The 19961-nt window shown below is 47.4% G+C and overlaps 9 protein-coding genes across 9 annotated transcripts; 3 read left to right on the forward strand and 6 right to left on the reverse strand.

The window, feature by feature from the left end:
* Positions 1–273: 273 nt before the first annotated feature.
* Positions 274–899, reverse strand: SERLADRAFT_472368 (uncharacterized protein; the record flags this gene model as incomplete). Its single annotated transcript, XM_007320543.1, has 2 exons — positions 274–707; positions 848–899. 2 exons carry the CDS (start codon positions 891–893, stop codon positions 583–585), a joined length of 171 nt encoding a protein of 56 aa, XP_007320605.1.
* A 24-nt stretch (positions 900–923) lies between these two features.
* SERLADRAFT_472370 (uncharacterized protein) lies at positions 924–1734 on the reverse strand (the record flags this gene model as incomplete). Its single annotated transcript, XM_007320544.1, has 2 exons — positions 924–1183; positions 1240–1734. Coding segments are annotated over 2 exons (702 nt in total), but the record flags the coding sequence as incomplete, so codon positions are not given.
* A 4327-nt stretch (positions 1735–6061) lies between these two features.
* On the forward strand, positions 6062–6527 carry SERLADRAFT_472374 (uncharacterized protein; the record flags this gene model as incomplete). Its single annotated transcript, XM_007320545.1, has 1 exon — positions 6062–6527. One exon carries the CDS (start codon positions 6181–6183, stop codon positions 6352–6354), a length of 174 nt encoding a protein of 57 aa, XP_007320607.1.
* Positions 6528–7285: 758 nt separating this feature from the next.
* SERLADRAFT_416713 (uncharacterized protein) lies at positions 7286–8469 on the reverse strand (the record flags this gene model as incomplete). Its single annotated transcript, XM_007320546.1, has 3 exons — positions 7286–7851; positions 7910–7978; positions 8037–8469. The coding sequence occupies 3 exons, from the start codon at positions 8467–8469 to the stop codon at positions 7286–7288; spliced, it is 1068 nt and encodes a 355-aa protein (XP_007320608.1).
* Positions 8470–9717: 1248 nt separating this feature from the next.
* On the forward strand, positions 9718–10171 carry SERLADRAFT_394688 (uncharacterized protein; the record flags this gene model as incomplete). The annotated part of the gene is made up of 2 exons (XM_007320547.1): positions 9718–10006; positions 10075–10171. 2 exons carry the CDS (start codon positions 9868–9870, stop codon positions 10146–10148), a joined length of 213 nt encoding a protein of 70 aa, XP_007320609.1.
* A 178-nt stretch (positions 10172–10349) lies between these two features.
* On the reverse strand, positions 10350–11111 carry SERLADRAFT_472376 (uncharacterized protein; the record flags this gene model as incomplete). The annotated part of the gene is made up of 2 exons (XM_007320548.1): positions 10350–10835; positions 10892–11111. Coding segments are annotated over 2 exons (654 nt in total), but the record flags the coding sequence as incomplete, so codon positions are not given.
* A 65-nt stretch (positions 11112–11176) lies between these two features.
* Positions 11177–12807, reverse strand: SERLADRAFT_472377 (uncharacterized protein; the record flags this gene model as incomplete). The annotated part of the gene is made up of 4 exons (XM_007320549.1): positions 11177–11543; positions 11609–12333; positions 12397–12459; positions 12515–12807. 3 exons carry the CDS (start codon positions 12759–12761, stop codon positions 11609–11611), a joined length of 1035 nt encoding a protein of 344 aa, XP_007320611.1.
* Positions 12808–13972: 1165 nt separating this feature from the next.
* Positions 13973–14640, reverse strand: SERLADRAFT_394694 (uncharacterized protein; the record flags this gene model as incomplete). Its single annotated transcript, XM_007320550.1, has 3 exons — positions 13973–14037; positions 14094–14191; positions 14349–14640. Coding segments are annotated over 3 exons (191 nt in total), but the record flags the coding sequence as incomplete, so codon positions are not given.
* Positions 14641–16422: 1782 nt separating this feature from the next.
* Positions 16423–19685, forward strand: SERLADRAFT_357094 (uncharacterized protein; the record flags this gene model as incomplete). The annotated part of the gene is made up of 15 exons (XM_007320551.1): positions 16423–16461; positions 16493–16656; positions 16727–16812; positions 16866–16986; positions 17052–17134; positions 17184–17416; positions 17486–17567; positions 17618–17654; positions 17714–17724; positions 17784–17914; positions 17976–18105; positions 18167–19019; positions 19069–19210; positions 19272–19336; positions 19415–19685. The coding sequence occupies 11 exons, from the start codon at positions 16518–16520 to the stop codon at positions 18647–18649; spliced, it is 1536 nt and encodes a 511-aa protein (XP_007320613.1).
* Between the last annotated feature and the right edge of the window lie 276 nt (positions 19686–19961).

Below are 19961 nucleotides of genomic sequence, written 5' to 3' on the forward strand. Positions count from 1 at the left end.
ATTGGGAGCATAGCTTACCAAGCTACCCTAATATGGGTAGTCTTCAAGTTCGTTTGCGTTATTGTCCACGGTTCATAATAGCGGAGTCGCTGAGTCGCTTTTCGCTATTCTTCTTGCTTTTTCTCTGATATATGACAAGCAACTTAGCGCGTGTTCCTGTCATTGATGTCATGACACTGAATTTTCAGTACCCTTTTGTTTTTGGATAAAATCTTGCAAGTTGGTGATCGGATAAACAGAACAATGGGATTCCGCAGAAAATATATAAACAAGAAGATGTGCGCTCTTAATAATTCCTGTCCGATAACCAATGTCCATGTGGTAGCTTTTCCTCACCGTCCCACTGTCTCACTTTCCCACTTCTACCTGCGTGGCAAGTCCGCAGAATCCGTTGGTACCCCGACGCTGTACTAGGTGCGTCGTCGATGAATGCTTTGTTCTTTAACGCTTTCGAGTGTCTGCTGGCGCATCGAGCCCTAGTCTGTCTTGCAGTTTCATTTTCTTTTTGAACGCATGGTTTGAAGATTTTACCGCTGCGCAAATAATGCGAAGAGATAGTCTTGCATTCCGCTGTCTGCGGAACTACTGCTCAACCCCTCTGTCGAGCCATTGGTCTGGAGTTGAGATCCTGTGATGCCGATTTCGTGGTTGAGTGTTGTAGGTATGTAGACATCTGTCTGCATGTGCTGTCCGAGCAATGTGGCAAAGTAATCTTCCTCAGACGTAAGTCCGGAATTGAAGTATTCCAAGCCCAAATCCGGTTGTACTGGATCTGCCACACGTTCGGGCCACCGTGTTTCTGTCTGTTGCGCCGTAATAGTTGGATTGGAAATTGAAAGAGGCTCGGGGTTATAGTTTGCCCAGAATGTGCTCCAGTCTGAAGGAGGTGTCATCGTCGCTGCCCTAGCATTGCTTGTTTCGCTGGTTGTCGCTAGACTGGATGGACCAGCGACTGGGAGCAACTCTGTTCCCACGTCACTACGAATAGGGTCCTCCCACTGCAAGTAGGGCATTCGCAGCGATTCAGAGAGGCTAATGCCTGCTTTATTGTTGGGCCCGTTGACAGCCATCGCTTGGAAGTCGTCTGCTACGAAAATATCGGGATCTTGGGCTGGTGCGATGTACCCGACCTTTCTTTTCAATCTGACGTTTTCGCCTAGCAGATCCTCAATATGATCGGCCACTGTGAAGAAGTTGTGAGCCATCTCTATGAGACGATTTTAGCCAACATATCCGTACCTTCAGTCCAGAGATGAAGGTCCTTAATGGGAGGTGCGTGACCTTGGGCACGGGGAATAAGACTTTTGATCTTATCCTTTTGCTCTCTGATCAGCTTTCGCTGTTTCCGCATGCGAATGGTGTTATTCTCTCGCTCCTTCTTGCTGATGGGTCGCCCTCTACGGATGGCGCCCTGTAACGCTCCATCCATCGTCGAGGTTTTTTCAGCTGAGAAGTCTGTAGAATACACATGTCTCTCCGAGCGAACACTTTGAATTAGTGGGCTAGATTGGATCCCACTGTCGGGCTCCACTTGTGTTTCTTCTATGGGATGAACCACAGATGGTGCCAGCGCAGTATGGGGTATTTGGCCCCCTTGTTCAGTTCGTTCCTCTCCTTCTCCAGAGTATGATTCGCGCATGGTAATTCCGTTGACTTGGGTTTGTTCTTTTGGTGAGCTCATGATGTCGGTTGGTGGATAGTGCTTCGAGCTGATGCGGGTGTTGTGTTGTGTAGTTCTTGCCTCTCTTCCCCCTCGCTGACGTTCCTTTAAATCCTCCAAGCTCCCGCTTGAGGCGCGAAAAACTGCCACCGCAGAACCACGAACGCCGTTCTCAAGTGGACGTCCGTACTGCGGTCACCTGGACCTTCGGGGGCGTCATAGCCTAGCTTTGACAGCGAAACAAGCATGAATTTTCTTGAAAGAACACTGTCAAGCCCCAAAATGCTGCGCCATATCGTTGAATTGGAATCACTTCACACTTTTCACTTGACTTTGACGCAATCGCGCCCACAGAGAAGGTAGACTCATGTTTTGCTGTGTAGAAAGACTTTGAGCTGTACGAGCAGCATGTCTTGCACGATTGATTCCGCAGGGGGCTTTAGTGACGATGAGCATAGGAATGGGTGAAATGGCTTCCATTCCACCGGGAAAAAGTGCGGGTGCACTTCATGGAAGAAGTGGCGGACTTGGATAGAATGCGATGTCTTAGAGATGGCACTTTCAATAGCTGCATGGTTTAAATCAGCTGTATTTCCAAGAATCATACTCGTGATGAGCATATTGATAATGCGAGAATCTGCTATAAGTATAGAACGAGTAGCCTGACATTAAAGTGAAGAGCGCACGAGAGATTTATAGGACGAGGTGTTGTAAGAGATGGGCTAGATAAGGTACTGCTAGGAGTCGAGATGGATACCGTGAACCGACAGACGCACAAGGTGTAGCGAACGTTGCCTCCTGGGGAACAAGACAACAGCTTTCCAGTCAGAATTAGGCAGTTAACAACCAAAAAGAAGAATCAGGCGTACATTTGCGTATATCGTTGATACCACAGATGCGGCTATGGTATTGCTCTTACAAGGCATGACAACGCCAGCCAAGAGTGCTCGCAGTTCCACTACCATGAGTGAGCCTGCATGTCAATGGAGTCCTAGCTATGCTTTTCAAGCGCGTAATTTGTGATTTCGACAACCTTGTAATCCAGTTGCTATGTTTTACTTCGGCCTATTACATATTTCTTGAGCGGCACACATTGATGCACATGTTTTGCCTGACATTTCTCACTTTGATGCCTCGTTGAATATTTTATGATTAGTAGGAATGTGGACATCAAACATACCGGAGAATGATGTGGAGCATTTGACGCGATTCGCTGGAAGTTACACGATGAGCGTTGTGATCCTGATAGTACAAGCAGCTCAATACAATTGAGGTTGACCACGGCAAGATGCGAGGCTGGTGGCTGGCACAGCTGAGTAAGCGACCCTAATATGGGTCGTCTTCAAGTTCATTTTTGCTTTATTGTCCACAGGTTCACAACAGCGGAGTCGCTGAGTCGTTTCTCTCCCTTCTTCTTGTAAATTTTCTGATATACGAAAGGCACGATGTCGCGTAGTCTTTTCATCGATCTGACATATCCTGAAAAACGTCCACACCCTTTGTTTGTGGATAAAAACGTGTGAGGTGATCGCCAGATAACCAGAGCAATCGGATTCCGCTAGTTCTATAAAACAGCATCAATATGCTCTCGTTTGATAACTACTAATCCCTCTCCACAAACTCATTCCTATCCACGATTACTTCCTCCAAGCCCCCCTTTCTAACTTTTACGCAAGTTGACAGGAGCCGTTGAGACTCAGGACTGTATCTTAGGTGCGTCGTTAGCGATGCATTTTCCCTTGATGCCTTGGGGTGTCATTAGCACATCGTGCGCCATTCCGTCTCGCAGCTCCATTCTTTATCTAAAAAGATGATTTCCTTGGTGACCTGGATGCTGCTGGAATACGAATTGATAGTCTTGCGTTCCGCTGTTTGCGGAATTACTGCTCATCCCCTCAGTTGAGCCATAGGTCTGGAATTGAGCTCCTGTGTGTCCGACTCCGTGGTTGGGTGTGTGAATTCGGTGGACATCTGTCGGCGTGCACTGTCCAAGTGTTTCGTTCCAGGGAGCCAAGTAATCATTTCGGTGATTCAGCATAACTGGGTCCCAGACAGGATCAGACGCAGAACCGAAATACTGCGAGTTCATGTTTCCTTGTGCTGAAGCAGCTGCGATTGGCGGCCATTGGACCCCCATTCCTTCCATTGAAGTACTCTGGACTGGAACTTGGGAGGAGACCATTCCCGGATTGTAGCTTGCCAAAAATGAGCTCCAATTTGGTGTCGACGTCATCGTTGGCGCACTTGTAGGAAATACATTGTTGTTCCTTGGCATAGAAACTGATGGTCCAGCATTATTTGACATATTTGGATATCGTTCGCTAGAGACGGGGTCCCAGGGCGTGTAGGACATCTCCGGTAAACCAGTGAAGCTGGTGCTCGTATTTCCGGTGAGCGTTTTGGGTAAAATTGGGGCTGCTGCCTGAATTTTGGCCTGTTCCTTCAAGCTGATGTTTTCGGCTTGCAGGTACTCAATGTATTCAGCCGCTGTCAAAAAAATAATTCATCAGTCATTTCTACGGGGAGAGGCAAGTCGGAGCATTCGTACCTGCAGTCCAGAGCTGAAGCTCGCTACTGGGGAGTGCGCGACCTGTACGACGTGGGATGAGCCGTTTGATCCTGTCCTTTTGGTCTTTGAGCTGTTGTCGGATTCCTCGCATACGAAGATTGTTTCTTTGTCGATCCCTCTCACCGACGGATGGCTCTACGAGGGCTGCGCCTTCTCCTGGTCCATTGTCCACTGGCGATGTTTGAACCAACAAACTAGAAGCAGATGCTCCCATGTCTGGTTGGATCTGTCCGAGTGTAGGGCTGGATTCAGTTCTGCTGTAAGGCTCCGTTTGTGTTTTTTCTTGTTGATAAAACGCAGATGGTGCCAGAACAGCATGGGATATAAGGCCTTCTCGCTCAACTCTGTCCTCTCCTTGTACGGGATAGGATTCGTTTTCGGTGCTGACTCGGGTCTGCTGGTTCGGTGAGCTCATATTGTCGGATTGATAAAGTGATGATTTAGGCTGATGTGAGTGATTGATAGTGAGATAGTTGTTTTTTCTCGTCCATCCTCGTCGACGTACCTTTAAATATTCCAAGCTTCCACTAGAAGCACGAAGAAAACCACCGTCGCAGAGCCACCAGCCTCGTTGTACGCTGTTCTTTGGTAGACGTCCAAACTGCGCAATTGGACCTTTGAGGGCGCGATTCACTAAAGTCAGCGGAGTAAAAAGCGCGAATACTCCTTGAAGACCCACTGTCAAGTCCCGACATGCTGCGCCTCTCGTTGGGTCGGTTCACACTTCACACCTTTCACCTTAGGTCGACGCCACCGCGCCCACTCAGAAGCTTGACTCGTGTTTTGCTGTGAAGAAAGACTACGACGTACGAACGGCATACTCGTATCTTGGGTTGCGTAGGAAAGCACTCATGACGACGACGAGCATAGGATTGGGTGGGTGACTTCCATTCTACCACGAGAAGGTGCGGGTGCACTTCATGGGAGATTCAGTTTTCGGACTTGGGAAGGGATCAATGTCTGACGAGGTGGAATTTGTAAAAGCTACATGGCTTGTACAGTGATATTCACGAATAATAGGCCCTCGTGATGATACATCAAGTAATATAGCGAGAATCTGTTGCGAGTATAATAATGAGTGGGTTGACAATAAACACAGAGGGAAAGAAAGACTTGACATACTATATAAGAAATAGCGTCGAATGGTTGCGAGGCAAAGCACAGCTAGACGTCGAGATGAATACAGACAACAAGCAGTGACAAGAGCGGCATGCTAGGACAACGACAATAGCTTTTCACTCGGATTAGGTAGATAGTAACCAAGGATTGGGTGTGCACTCACCAATATCGTGCTAGTAATAACACAGCCGGCGGCCAGCTATTCTATTGCACCCATTAGATACTCCAGCGAAAAAGTCACCGCAGTTCCATACCCATGAATGTTCTATCATGCCGTTGATGGAGTTCTAGTGACGTCTTTGAATCGCGCACGTTGAACTGCTTTTTTCACTGCTCTGGCCTCCGAGAGGACGTTCGTCAGTTATTGGATCCTTTCGTCATTCTCTGCCAAACGAGTTGCCGCAGCCAGCTGCTCCAGCAGTGACAGCATCTTTCCTCTCCTCGGGGCAGAAGTCATCGCCATGTTCTGTTTAGCGGCACGTCATTCTCAGCATGAGGGCCTTGCCTTGGTTTCATGTTGTAAGCTCGAAAGACAATACTCCTTTATGGCCTGTGTCTTCATGGTTGTTTCCTTCGGATTATGGGGTTTGATAAGTCGTCAGATTCAAATGTGCGTTTCTTAGCACAATGCGTGCTGGGTTTTAGTACCCAAATGACACGCTAGATTCTTTTTTTACAAATCAATCAGCAGAGAAATAGAAATATATACTACACGATGGCAGCAAGGACGTACGGGCATTCTCTTTAAAAGTAATAGCTTTAACGAGGCCTCCGTATTGTATGACTCCTGTATTTAAATATAAAGCGGCTACCATCCACGTCTTTACATCGTATGGTGAGGGCCATGGAGCGACCGGGAATCCAAGGTATGCGAGACGTTGTGGACCAGCTGAAGTCGCAAGTACACACCAAATACGAGCTTGGCTATACTAGGCGTATCTCCCGTGACTCATGCAACTATTGCATGCATTTGGTTCCGAGTCTGTTGAACATATATCATAAATGAATCAGCTAAAGCAAAATTCGTGAATCCCCAGCGCACTATTCAACGTTCTGTGGCATTCAAAGGACATAAAAGACATTGCACACATCTGCTTGACCTTGTATAGTGTATAGTGATCATCGTTATATTCTTCGGACAAGGTGCTTTTCAAGTCGTCGTATCAAGTCTGCTGGTGGCACTGACCTTGAACATAACTTGAAAGTGTACCGTGCAGGTGTATCAGCTTATGTAACATTGCACCGGATTAGGATATGCAACACTGCGCCGCCACCACCCGTCGACCAAACAAAAGTCATAATTATTTTCGTCGTTCACTCTCTATCCCCAAGGATAATGTCCCCTTCGGGGTGACATACGTAAAAATTGGAACGATACAGAGAAGATTAGCATGGCCCCTGCACAAGGATGACACGCTTTTCCGGAGTGGTAGACCTACGGGTCTCAATATTTATTTTCTTTTTTTCTAGGCGCAGTGTATACGCACAACCGAGCGCTGCGTCAAATTATTTTCCCACCATATTGATCTACATGCGACCTTAGTTAATTTATCTTGATCTGGGTCGTCCTTAAGTTCGTTTGTGCGGAGTCGCTGAGTGTTTTTCATTCTCCTTGTTTTTTTCCCCCTGACATATAAGTAGTACAGCATACGCACCCCATCATTGACACGTGTGTCTGTCTATTGATAAGCCTTCTAAATTTCCCTAGCCTTTTGTTTTTGGGTAAAATTTGTGCTCAAGATCATCATAATCGGATTGCGCAAAAACTACTTAAACGACATCATGCTGACGACTAAATTTCGTACCACTGCTTCCCCACCACATCAGGGACTCCTTTTAGCATCTAGTAAACTCCTCACACCCATTGAGATCATATTCAACATTGTAGGTACGTCTCTAGTGACGCTTTTATCATTGATGCCTTGGAGCTTCCATTGTCAATATCGGCCGGGAAATATAGCATTAGCATGGTGTTCCCCTCCCTGGTAACCATTCGGCTGCTGCTCAGATGTGGAGTGACGGTCTTGCGTTCCGCCGTCCGTGGCTCTCGCACTCCACCTCTCGGTCGAGCCTTGGGTCTCAAATCGAGCTCCCATTAAGCCGACTTCTTGGTGGAGTTCGTTGTGGTCTCGGACAGCTGTCTGCATGTGCTGCCCAAGCACTGAGTTCCACGGCGCCGAATTATAGTTCGACGTTGCTGGACCCCAGATAGGACCAGCCGGAAGGGTGAAGGGTTCCAACGCTAGATTGGCTGGGGCTGGCATCGCCTCCGATTCTGACAAGTACCTGCTGGTCTCTTGTATCGGATTGTATCGTACCTGATACGACGGTCCTCGCGGTACATAGTTTTCTAGGGATGGATCCCAGTTCAAGTTCGTAGCTTGCGCCATCGAAGTTGCCCAGGCATCTTCCAGCGCGATCGCACTTGATGGCCCAGTGATGTCAACTGGTTCTATTCTTGTGCTGTTGAAAGGAGACCCTTCCCAACATGAACGGGGAATATCTAGCGGATTAATAAGGTCAGTCGACTTGGGTTGATTGACCGCAACACTTTGAAGTACCTGAGGTTCTTTCAGTTTTCTCCTTTAGAATGGCATTTTCAGCGTGGAGACGTTCGATGTATTCGGATGCTATCAACACACGGACTGCGTCAAAACTTATAAAAAAGGGACGGTTACTTTCTCGTACCTTCTGTCCAAAGCTGAAGCTCGCTGCTTGGTGGTGCACGACCTTTTCGAAGGGGAAGAAGCTTTGAAATTCTATCTTTTTGCTCCTTTATTTGCCGTCGTTGCTCCTTCGTGCGGCATGAAGAATTTATCTGTCGTTCCTTGGCACTCATGCTTCGTCGCTGCCTTCCCTCATTTCCAGGAATTTCGCCCGAAGGCAAGGCTAGTTGTCCCCCCGAGGAAGTTCCGACGTTGTTTTGGTCAGGTTGTTCTGTTTCGGCTATTGGATCACTGTGTACCCAGCCGTAAGGCTCAATCTGTGTTTCATCAAATGCATGAACCATAGATTGTGCCAGTACAGGATGGGGCCAGTGATCCGTGGCTTCAACGCACTTTTCTCTGTATGTTCGACCGTCTTTTCGTCCGTCGATTTCTGGATGCTGGTATGAGTCCATAATGGTAAGAGTGATTTGAGTAGTTCTCCGAGTCAATTTTGAACTCTTCTTCAGCCAGCCTTTTAAACCCTCAAGTTCTCGCTTTACGCACGACAACCCGCCGTTCTCAAGTAGGCGTCCTTACTGCGTAACTCAACGTTTGAAGGCAGCAAAGCGTCAGCGGAGAAACACAACTCAATAAGTTCTTCACAGAAAATTGTCAAGTCGTGCTATGCTGCGCCATCTTGTTAAAATGGAAGCACTTTTCGCCCACATTGGACGCCACAGCGCCCACAGAGAGAAGATATACTCGTGTTTTGCTGTGTAGACAAACTGCGTATACAAGTGACGACTTGGACCTTTGAGGCCGCAGGACAACGTTAGCTAGTTTCGTGACGATGAACATAGGAATAGGCTTCCATTCCACGATGTAAGGTTGTGAATGTATGCGATGGAGCGCTCAGTTAGATCTGATAAATAATGCAATTTGTGATGTTTACGAAGCTGCATTATCACAATTCACGATATATTATGAAAAACCGTACTTATCGATGCTAGAGAGTACTAAGATAATGGGAGGGTCTTTTGCAAGTGCGAATCAGTGGTCTGGATGGCACCTCGTTATATATAAGATAAAGCGCTGAGAGCGTTGCTAGGCAAGGCAGTGTTATAAGGTCGAGATGGATGCAAAACGACATGGTTGGCAAAGGTTGCTTACTCGAGAACAAGACAATAACTCATCAGTCAAGGTACACATGCATGCTGTGATGGCCCCAGTAGTAACACAGCCAGCTACTCTGCTGCTCTTACTGGGCATAAGAGCGTCAGCCAAAAGGTTCCTTCAGTTTTCGACCACGGACTTGCATCGCATGAGGCTGCTATGGAATACCTTGCTGCGCGCTTTGAGGTCCCTACGTTCGGGGTTGCAAGTTGATGTCATGCACATTTTTGAGTTCGTTCATTACTCCAATGGCCGGAGCTGCTGCTGCTGCACGGAGCCGCAGCTACAATCTTGAAAGGCACGTTTCGTACACATCCAGGAGACCTGATGATTCATGTGGAAAGGCAGTGAATCTTGTTATTGTTCAGGTACGCCACAGTGCTTCTTTCGTAGTTGACGAGGCACTTGCATCGACCCATAGGTAACTTGTGGGCTTTGCCTCGTTCTTGCTAAGCTGCGAAGAACACGGGTGAAATCTGCTTGTATAAGAGACCGTTTAGCGAGGTAAGATTAACGAACAATAAACGACTGACCTTCGTATATTGTATTTTTGCACAGAGAAACAGAGGTACTGGCATACTCAGCTAGCTATTAAAACAGCGATTTACATAGTCTTCGCCGCACGACATGATTTAGGTCTGAGCCAAGCAGTCATATGTGCATCGTACTGGGAGGAAGTGAATGGAGAATTGAGGTATATGAGAGATAGTGCCAGCCGAGACATTGAAAACACAACTGCACTGATGAACGGAGAAGGTACTGTAATGGTAGCTTTGGTTTATCGCGATTACATCTTTCATAGCTTGGGCATCTGCCAAATGAGAGCAAACCCTGTTCCTTGCAAAACACCAATCAAAAATTAACATCAAGGAAGCAAAGGGAAGTGTTCAATATAGTAAACGCACTGGAATATTACACCGAGAGGGAATATACTGGCGCTTTGAAAACAGCTGCCATCATGCATAATATGCTGAATTAGTTAGTAAAACGAAAGACAAAAAAGTAGCATTATTTTATAGCCTCAGATAATGGCACATATGTGAAGAGAACGCGGTTGGAGGTGAAAGTTAGAATTACAACAGTTTTTTTTCGAGTAAACACACAGACAACGTACGAAACAAATACCAGATTACTGTACCACATTTTGTTCAGTCTCCTCCTCCAGTGGCCCTGCGAAAGGATCCATGGAGTCATCCATCATAGGACCACCCATCAATGCATCTGTAGGCTCCAACTGACTCAGATCATGCACGCCTTCAAATGACGTCCCATCCGGACCCAGCGCGGTCAGATCGAGACTCTCAGCTCCCTCAGGTTCCGTCTTCTCATCCAATCCAACAGCCGCATCAGTTGCTTCACCCAAAGGCGCAAGTGAGGGTTCCAATACGTCAACAGTTTCTGCGTCTCCCGCCGTCATTGCTGGGTCTTCTTGCGTCGATAGAGAAAGGGCTGGAGGTTGGGGAGAGGGAGGCTTCGTGGATGCTTCTGGTATATCTGGGACGACCGAGTTCGGTTCTGTGATATCTACCGCAGATGCCGTTTCTGGGGCTACAGAAGGGGCGACTTCGTCCTGGTCCATGATTTCTTCATCGCCCTCCACAACCTCCGGCTCGTCTGGCAATGGCGCCAGCGGTTCATCCATTTCGCCTTCATCGTCACTAAATTGCTTATAACTTTACACATAAGCGTGATATCTACCGCTGTTGAGATGTGCGAACTCACTTGTTTCTTTTCGGTCTGGATCCATTTGAACACCTTCATGGAAGAGTTTGGAGCTGCATGTTCTGGTGTTACCCAAGCCTTTTCCCAGCACACCACGGGCTGCATTAACTGGCGGCGTGCAGCCTCTGATGTTGCAATGCTCACACCAATTCTCCTTCTAGTAGCCATGGGTTTGAGAATGTAATGGTGTTTATGTAGGCGACAAGTATCAGTTTCATTCGATTTGTATTTGTACGTGCTTGTCCCTCGCAACTACTTAGATGCCTCTGAATAGCACTTCATTTTGACTTGAATTCGCAACATTGAGCATGAGTAGGATCCTATGAGTTTATTTTGGACTATTACACTATGAGAAGATGCGAATGGCTTTCATAGAACACTCATTCTGCGGACAGGGGGGGAGAATGCAATATCTGAGGGGGATGGTATTTATAAAAGCTACATGATTTAAATTAACAGTTCATGAGAAAATAGTTACTTGCGATGTGTGTAATGATAGTGCGAGAGTCCGTGGCGAGTACACGATAAATGGTCTGACAACAAAATTACAAGGGTACTTGGAATGCAAAGACGGAATGGCGGGTGGGTTGTTATGCCTAGCACAGGAAGGGTGTCGAGATCGATACAGATGAAAAGAGACAATAAAAGCCTCCTGACAAAGACAACGCATTATGCCTCAGTCGATATCAGGCACATGATGAACTGAATTGAGCCCACCTATGTGAGCCTTGCGCCAGTAGTGACACCGCCAGCTATCCCAGTTCTCCCGTTAGGCATGAGGGCGCCAGCCAGAAGGTCTCTGCAGTTCCTTAGCCGTTCCCTGCGCGCTACAAACCACGAGCCTGCATCGCATGGGACTGCTAATGGGACTCCTATAATGCCCTTCAACCGTGCGTTCTGAACCGACTTCACCATTGCATCAACTTCGACCTCCGAGTCGATGTCATCCAGGTTCTCTGTACCATCATCGCCCTCCGCCAAACGTGTGGCCGCAGCTACTGCCGCAGCGGCAGCAGCAGCTTTCTTCCCCACCTTCTTGGGGCCAACAGTTTTGCTAAGGTCAATCCCAGCAGCAGCAGCAGCCTCCATCGCAAGACGTTTCTTCTCTGCTTTCTCCTTATCACGTTTTTCCTTCTTCTCTGCCTTGGTTTCTTTCTTTACAGGCTCGACCCAATTTGGATTGTTTGCACGATTCCACTCGAGGAGAAGCTCATCGTATGCTTTTGAGCGACCCTGGACAGCACGTTTTGCTCCCATCGAATGAGATTTGCAAGTTAACGAGCGAGAGCAGGGAAGATTCTTATCATTAATTACACCACACTGTTTGTCGTAGTCAACGGGACCTTTAAATCGCCCCTTGGTAACCTTTGTGGCAGGCTTGGCTTTCTTCTTGTTGGGCTGTGAAGGGTCCTCTGGCTCATCTTCAGCTTTACGTTTCTTGCCTTGCTTGGTGGCGAAGTATAAGTAGGCTATTTGATAAGATCGATGAACAACAATGTACAGACCTTCGACATCGCTAACTTTGCCTTTCACGGCTTTCTTCCCAATCCGGATATCATAGCAGTTTTCTATGACGATCAATCCAGTAAGTGGGTATATGCTGCACGAAGAAGGGGAACGTACTGGCATGCTCCGCGGCAGCACTTTTAAGAATGGGCTTGTCGCAATCATTACACCTTACGACCCCTATATCCGACCTGAGCGGCTGTGCGCCGTAAATTTTCATGTCGCGTGCGGAGAGCCATGAAGTTGGCGGGGAAGGGAGGGACGTCAGGTCCGGTGCAGGTGAGCGAGGAGGCGTCGAAGGCGCAAGGGTGTTCCACGAGAACGGCGAGGGTGATTTGCTGGTGGGCTTTAGCTTGAGCGTCATCGTCAGCAACAACGATGGCGTATGAAAAAGAATGCTTGTTCGTCGTTGTAAACGTCGACAAAGGGGAAGCGATCGCACATGACGATAACCCTAACCCCAGTCTATGTGTCCTGTGGCCACCGCAAAAGATTCCGCCTTCCTTGGTTTTCAATACACTGACGACTACGAACAAACACACTTCACAATAATTGTTGACAATTAGTCGACAATGCAATCTTGCGAGCCAACTCCTGCCATACGAATCATGAGCTTCATCCAGTTTGAGCGCAACCTATTTACGCTCGAGTAAAACTTCATACGAGCAACTGGATATCTTTTCTTTCTCTTTATCATAGTTCATATATCTATGCTCACAAGAGATGGAAGGGAAATAAAGCTCGCACAGTGAGTTCTCTATTCACATCGTCTGGATTCTGGGGGAAAAACCAATACATTTGCTGCTATAACACATACTTCCCATGAGGGTGTGCGATTCTATCATCAAAAATTATCACTCCGCATCTGTTGACCAGAAGCCCTGCCACTCACCCATCAAAGAATTAAATGCAGGTCGTGTCGCTCAAGCTCCCGCAACCGCATCTCAGTGCGCAACATACCTATCCGCTCTGACATCCACCACTGCAAGGGCATGATGAGCGTGCCTTTAGGACATCTGTTTTACTGTAGGTCTCCCCTTTAGCCCATGATCGTGTGATTTCTTTCTGTTAGCTTACCCATCACCCACTGCAGATGCAGACGCAGTGGCAGCAAATATACCAAGGACGACAGCGAGGTACAAGATTCGCATATTGGGAAATAAGTTAGAGACGAAGTATCAATGAGGTGGGTAAAGAAATTGTATCAATAGGTGGTAAAGGTGAGCAATAGTGCACTATTTCGATGCTAAATATGTATTGTAATTTTTATACAGAACACGAGGCTTAAGGTGAAGCGAAGGCCGTGACTAGTGAATGCTGCGCTTGGTGCTTACGAAGTTACATGCTTTACGAGCAAACCTAGGTATCCTTCTACGGAATTTTGTCTATTAGCTCCACATATTAACAACCTATCCTTGAGGTCTACTCCACATTGCTGATAGTTGTGGAGATTTAGACTGGCGTAGCCGTCTATCTGAATCTTCTCGCCTTAAATGCAGTTGCCATCTGAATAGCCTACATTTGTATCATCAAACTAGCATAATGCATACAGTAGGCGAGACAGACTGGCCTATTACAATCTAAGTGAAGTTTAACACTATTTATCCATAAAGCTCATGTTCACCACATCTTCTGGATATGTAGGTATGCTGTTGTTGTCCTTTGCCTTTCCTGAGTAACCTATTCCTCTCCGTAGGTCGACAGTTGAAACACTACGTACGAACTCCCATGGATGCCGCTATGCGAAGTTGATGTATCGGGATTATAACAATTGCGGATAATATTTATCAGCAAGTCAGCCCTTCCCATCTTTCCATGATGCAATCATGGCCCGTTAGCTGACGAGATTTCCATTTCACGCTCTTATCCAATCATCATGCGCGCAGTATGTTTCCACGAAGTTCATTGAGCCATTCACATTTATAGATGCGGCTGCACCGTCTCATACAGGTCCGAGATCAGTATGTTTCTTGCTGTTAAATATAGGACGCGGCCGCGATTGCATCGAACAGTTTTACATCACATGGCCCAGACGAAAGGCAGTTGATGATGAACTGAGCGCTCTTACCATCTCGGCGCAGCTTCACCTCCAATTCCCATCTGACGAACAGCCTTGAAAGCAAAATACAAGCTGTGTAGATTTGTCGTTTTAAGAAAGAATGTCGTGGTGAGGAATTCTAGCGCCAACTCCTTAGGCAATATTTGTCGACAACACATCACACGTTTCACATGATGGAGGCAGTACGTTAGTACTTACACTCGTTGCAATTGGCGCATGGTAGTGAATGTGTTCGGTATGGCACACCATGCTAGGGAGCGGCGCACGGATTCGCAGCCTACCAACAGTTCTGCTAGACATCAGCAGCTCGAGTATCTCGTGACGGGTGAACAATGGTCTCGAGCGTTGGACGCATATTATAAATTACTGTGTACAAGTCTTTGAGACCCTCGGCATTCTCAGTGGGGCCGGAAACGGTGATGGTGTGACTCCATGTTTTGTTGAAGACGATGAATGCAGTGTCTCGTGTCGCTCTTGTGTAGAAGGTTCGCCTTTATTTGTTGAATCAATCTTGAGGAAATGTTCTGACCTATTTATTCTTCGGCATCATCTGTCGATCTCTGTTATTGTTCTTCGGCGCAGTACACTGCCCATGACTTTTAATATCCTGGAGAGCCGCCGGTTTACTCGCCACAGAACATGTAACCGTGCCATTCTGATGCCATTATGTTCGAATCCACCACCGTCGCCCAATGGGGTGACACTCCTTCGTGATGAGAAATCCTAGACATTTCATCAATCGCAGGACGCAGTGTAACCATGACCGAGGGCTGTGCTGTACCGGCGCGTGTTGATTGCCAGAAGATAGGTCAAGGACTTCATCTGAACTAATTCACGCTTGATGCTAGTACAAAACCGACGACATGAAAGCTACTGGTGGATACAGCGTTACCATTATGGCATGTCGCGAGACAGCAAGTTGTATTGAGATGAGATTCTGATGGCAGATTAACGGGCGCTACATAATATTCGACGCCTTTCCACTCATGGATGCACGAACTAGTCCTGCAACATAGACGGTACGTATGACTTATTTATCGTCGATAACTTGCATGAAGGCTTTGAATTAAGAAAGGAATGACGACTTCGTTCTTGCTAGCGCTACCTGCACCGGTTCTCGGTGACATGCTGTTGTGATAGCATCGGTGCTGCATGTGGTCGAGTGAGGTTTTGCTACTATTCGAAGAGTTCTGGCAGCTTCGGTTGATTAGGGACAAATCCGCCCTTCTACTTCCGCCTAACAGGATTGTTGCACGATGATGGCGCTACTGACGGCCATCATATTTCTGATACGGTGCATCACAATGGAGGAGACCAATAACTGCTAGTAGTAGGGCGAAGGTTTTACCAATGCCGTACATGTGAGTCGGTGCACCAGGACGCACGTGATCGGCCGCGAATATCAAATTAGCACCGGACCGCGGACGAAAGAAAAGGATGATGAGTGTCTTAGAATGACTTTCACAGATCACCCTCAAGGCTTTTTTTCTGCGTAGATAAAGTTTAAGACAACAGTGGTGGGTGTTCTCCTCTTGCCCCCCCCTTTGATTCTCCTATCTTTCGTTGATCTTGTGATCAGGAGTGCAGAAAATTAGCTGGGCAGGAGGAAGCTGATTTCCGGTCAGCAACAAACTTTAACTCAGTTTGACTGGGGTTTGACGCGCGGGACGGCACAATCCACATAAGGCACGTCTCAAATCTGTTCTTCGGGGTGTTGTGATCTAGATCACCTTTTGATGAATTCGGGGGAACTAAATAACAACCTTTTCTCATGATCATTGGTACTCAGGGCATTCCCTTTTCAACTTTCTCAATCAAGATTTTGTCATCTCCAGCCACATTGCCAGTAATCTCAACGCCATACCATCAGCTCAAGCGTCGTTGCTAGTCCAACCATCCTACGTAAAAGTTAACAGACCGCTTGCACGGCATTCTTGTATTCGCCCATTTTCTCTCATGAGTGCTATAAACACTGTTATCTCCCTGACACAGGCTGCCACTGCCCAGGGGCGCCGGAAATCCGGTACTTCTGATACTACCACCCACGGATGTGATTCTACTATGCCCTCTTCACCTTCACCTCCTCCCAGTACCTTTCCGCTCGGCCAAACGCCTTTACTCTTTGAATCTCGCAATCGAAGCATGTCGACTTCGAGCAGGAAGGCCGCATTGAACATTGACTTCATTATCGTCGGTGGAGGTGAGTCACAGAGTCGGTTCCCCGCTCAATGTGATCCAGCTCATCATCACCATCATCATCATCATCGAAGGTATTACGGGTCTCGCTGCAGCCTACAGATTAAGCGAGGCTGGACATAATGTTCATGTCCTCGAAAAAGCGCCAGGGCCAGCTAAAGTCCGTAAATTCGGTCCCTTTTAGGCGTTTCAGCGATTCATAATAGACTCTAGCTTTCAGGTGGCATACGCTGTCCGCCAAACCTCACCAAAGTGCTTGTAGAATGGGGTCTTGCAGATAAACTTGTAGAGGAGGCGCAAGCGGTACGAGTGAGAGGAAGTTTATTTCATTCGAGTAAGCCCCCTCTCTAAAAATACATATACTAGTTATTTCTAAACTTGCTAAATATTTATGAACAGTGGACAGTGGAAACGTGGTTGGGTACCTTGAGTGGCAAGAAGACGTACTTCAAGAGTCGGGAGCAGAGTTTCTCCTATTACACGTGAATGTCTTTGTTGCCGTGGCATTTTCGTATCTCACCCCTCTTGCAGTATGAAGACCTCCATCGCATGCTCTACGACCTGGCTATCTCGTGTGGCGCTCGTGTTTCATATAATTCCAATGTTGCTAGCGTTAGCGCTGAACCGCCACGCGTAGTACTGACGAGCGGCGAGGAATTTACCGCAGACGTTATCATTGGTGCGGATGGCAAACATAGTATCGTTAGAGAGACTATTGAGGGGGAGGTAGTCCAAAGCGTACCGTCGGGTATTAGCTTGTACACGTGAGTATGAGATTATCCTGTACGAGTGCTCGTGCGAGTATACTGATACTGTGGATGTATGACGTACAGAGCAATGGTTCCCAGAGATATGCTCAAAGATGATCCGGAGCTTTGCGCCCTGTCTAATGTAGAGAGCCAGCGGGGGCCTGAGGTATGTCATTCATGGCACAAGCGTTTACAATGACTTGATGAATAATTTAGTATCCGATATGGATGGGTTCAGGTTGTAGTGCATTAGGTATGCACGTATATCAATCCAAGGAATGAGCCAAACTAACACTAAATCTTCTTCGTCAGCCCATCCTGTGGTCAGTCTAATTCATTCTTAGAGAGAAATTTATTTCACTAAAATACCGTCGAAATGCAGCGTGGAGGAAGTGAATTTTGTGTTCAGCTGACCTGGCCAGATGATAAACTGGACGAGGAGGATGCAAAATTAGAGGGATGGTATGTGCCATGGCCGGTCAAAAATTTGTGTTTAGATGGCTGTGACCCAAGGTAGGCGCTCGGACATATCCACTTAAACCTTACAGGGCGCAGCTCAGTGTATGAAACTCAGGTTGCAGCGGCTAATCTCTCTATCTACCACCTGCCAGCGGGAGAAATTTGTAAAGCAGAGCTTTGCCAAAGACTGGGCAGACGAGACTGGAAGGCTTCTCCTCATAGGCGACGCCGCACATCCTTTTTTTGTAGGTTTTTCTTGTCCTTTCAATTTTCAAAACCTTGCACCCTCATGCGCTTTCTTCTCAGGCTTGTGGGACTCAAAGCTGCAGTATTCACATCGAAGATGCTGAAGTCCTCGGCATTCTTTTCTCTCGCCTCAACGACTGGGATCAAGTTCCGAGTCTCGCTGAAGCCTTCCAGGAACTGCGCTATAAGCGATGTCACGCCGTAAACGTTTACGAGCAACAATCTTTTGAGTCGCTGCGAGCGCCCAATGGGCCAGAACAAGTGGAACGGGATCGAGTGCTGCATACGATGCTGGTCAACGTGCACAATCCTCGGGATGAAACAACAGGGCGTGATCAGTGGGAGGCAATCAGTGAAATTTTTGGATACAGCGCGACGGAAGCGGCGGAGGATTGGTGGGTGCAGTGGGGTGTGCTGAGAGAGAGGAGTAAGGCTGGTGCGACACACGATGGACTGCAAATGACGTACGAGGTCACAGAAATCACCGTCAGCCCGCAGTTGCAGGACTACGGGTTCATTATGCAGGACACGACAGTGGTATGAGGGTGGGCATGAGTGTTTTTCGGTGTTCGATCCCTCTTTCCTTCTCGCAGAGCCATGCATGATTTTGATTCGTTTATTTATTGTCCCCTATCCCGATATTTTTCTTATATTTATTGTATACCTGTCGTTACTTGACACACACCTCAACCATGGGCATTTGCGGTAGCAAAGCATTTTGTCGTATTATACACAATCTAAATGTAGCACACAATATACAAACTATGAAAAAGGAATGTCCCACCTCTCGCTGACTTGCACTTATATACACCTCACGTACCTACAAGTAGAACTCTGGCTTGCGGGAGTTGATGCCATACTCCGCCAAGGCTGCACTCAAGTCATCCATGGTAAGTGTGGTTCTCGTTTTATCCTGTGCTGTTGTCAAGATAGGACGTAAGACGGTTAGGTACAAAACACACCTTTGCGGAACCTGGGCCGGAAAGGGGCTGATTGGCACGCGCTCGTCCACCTGCAGCATTTGTACGTATGCGAGCATGCTGATAGGCGTCTGCGGCGATGTCAGAAACAAACTTTTGAGCGGCGAGGGACAGAAGACGTTTTCTAGAAACAATTAATTAGTAAGAGGGTGATATAAAGGAAGTCAAGGCAAACAGGGACGCACAACCGAACGTCCTCGCATTCGAAGCCTACCCGCTGCAGATAGTAATCTGTGACTTCATTAGGAATCTGAAAGAACAGCCAATTCGCCGCAGACTTTGCGATAAGCAATGGCCCACGAGTACAAGAATGATAGCCGATGCGCACCAAAGGTTCATAATCATCGAGTAATAAGAGGAACTCGGCGAGGGTACGATCCTTGCGTGCCTCCTCAGCAGCCTGGCGCGTTTGTGGTTGGGAAGGAGCAGCTGTGCTGGTGCTGGCTACAGCTGGGGTGGCTGCCTGAGTTGCATCTGTGAATGACTGAGGCGGGAGTGAGGGTGCAGTGGAATAGTTGAAGGCGGGGGACTGGGACGCAGACGAGTCTGAAAACGGTGTCGACATGATATTGGAGGGACGAGCGGAGTAAAATCAAGGCGGGATACGTCGGAGTTAGGCTGTACCGTTAAGTATATAAACCTTCCCACGCCGTTTTCTTTTCCAAACGTTATTCAACTTTGCTGTTGTCCGCGACATTCTGTGTTTGTATTATGTGAGTATTGTTTACTTTGACTGCGAGACACTTTTTTCTCGTTGTCTATGATGTTTGAGGCATTTGGCTTTATGCAGGAGCGCACCCTGCAGTGCAGAAACCTATCTCAGCTACCTTCGGGGGACTTGCTTTGGCAGGATCTTTCCCGCTTTTTCTGATTCT

Source organism: Serpula lacrymans, assembly GCF_000218685.1.
Source record: "Serpula lacrymans var. lacrymans S7.9 unplaced genomic scaffold SERLAscaffold_10, whole genome shotgun sequence".
NCBI lineage: Eukaryota > Fungi > Basidiomycota > Agaricomycetes > Boletales > Serpulaceae > Serpula > Serpula lacrymans.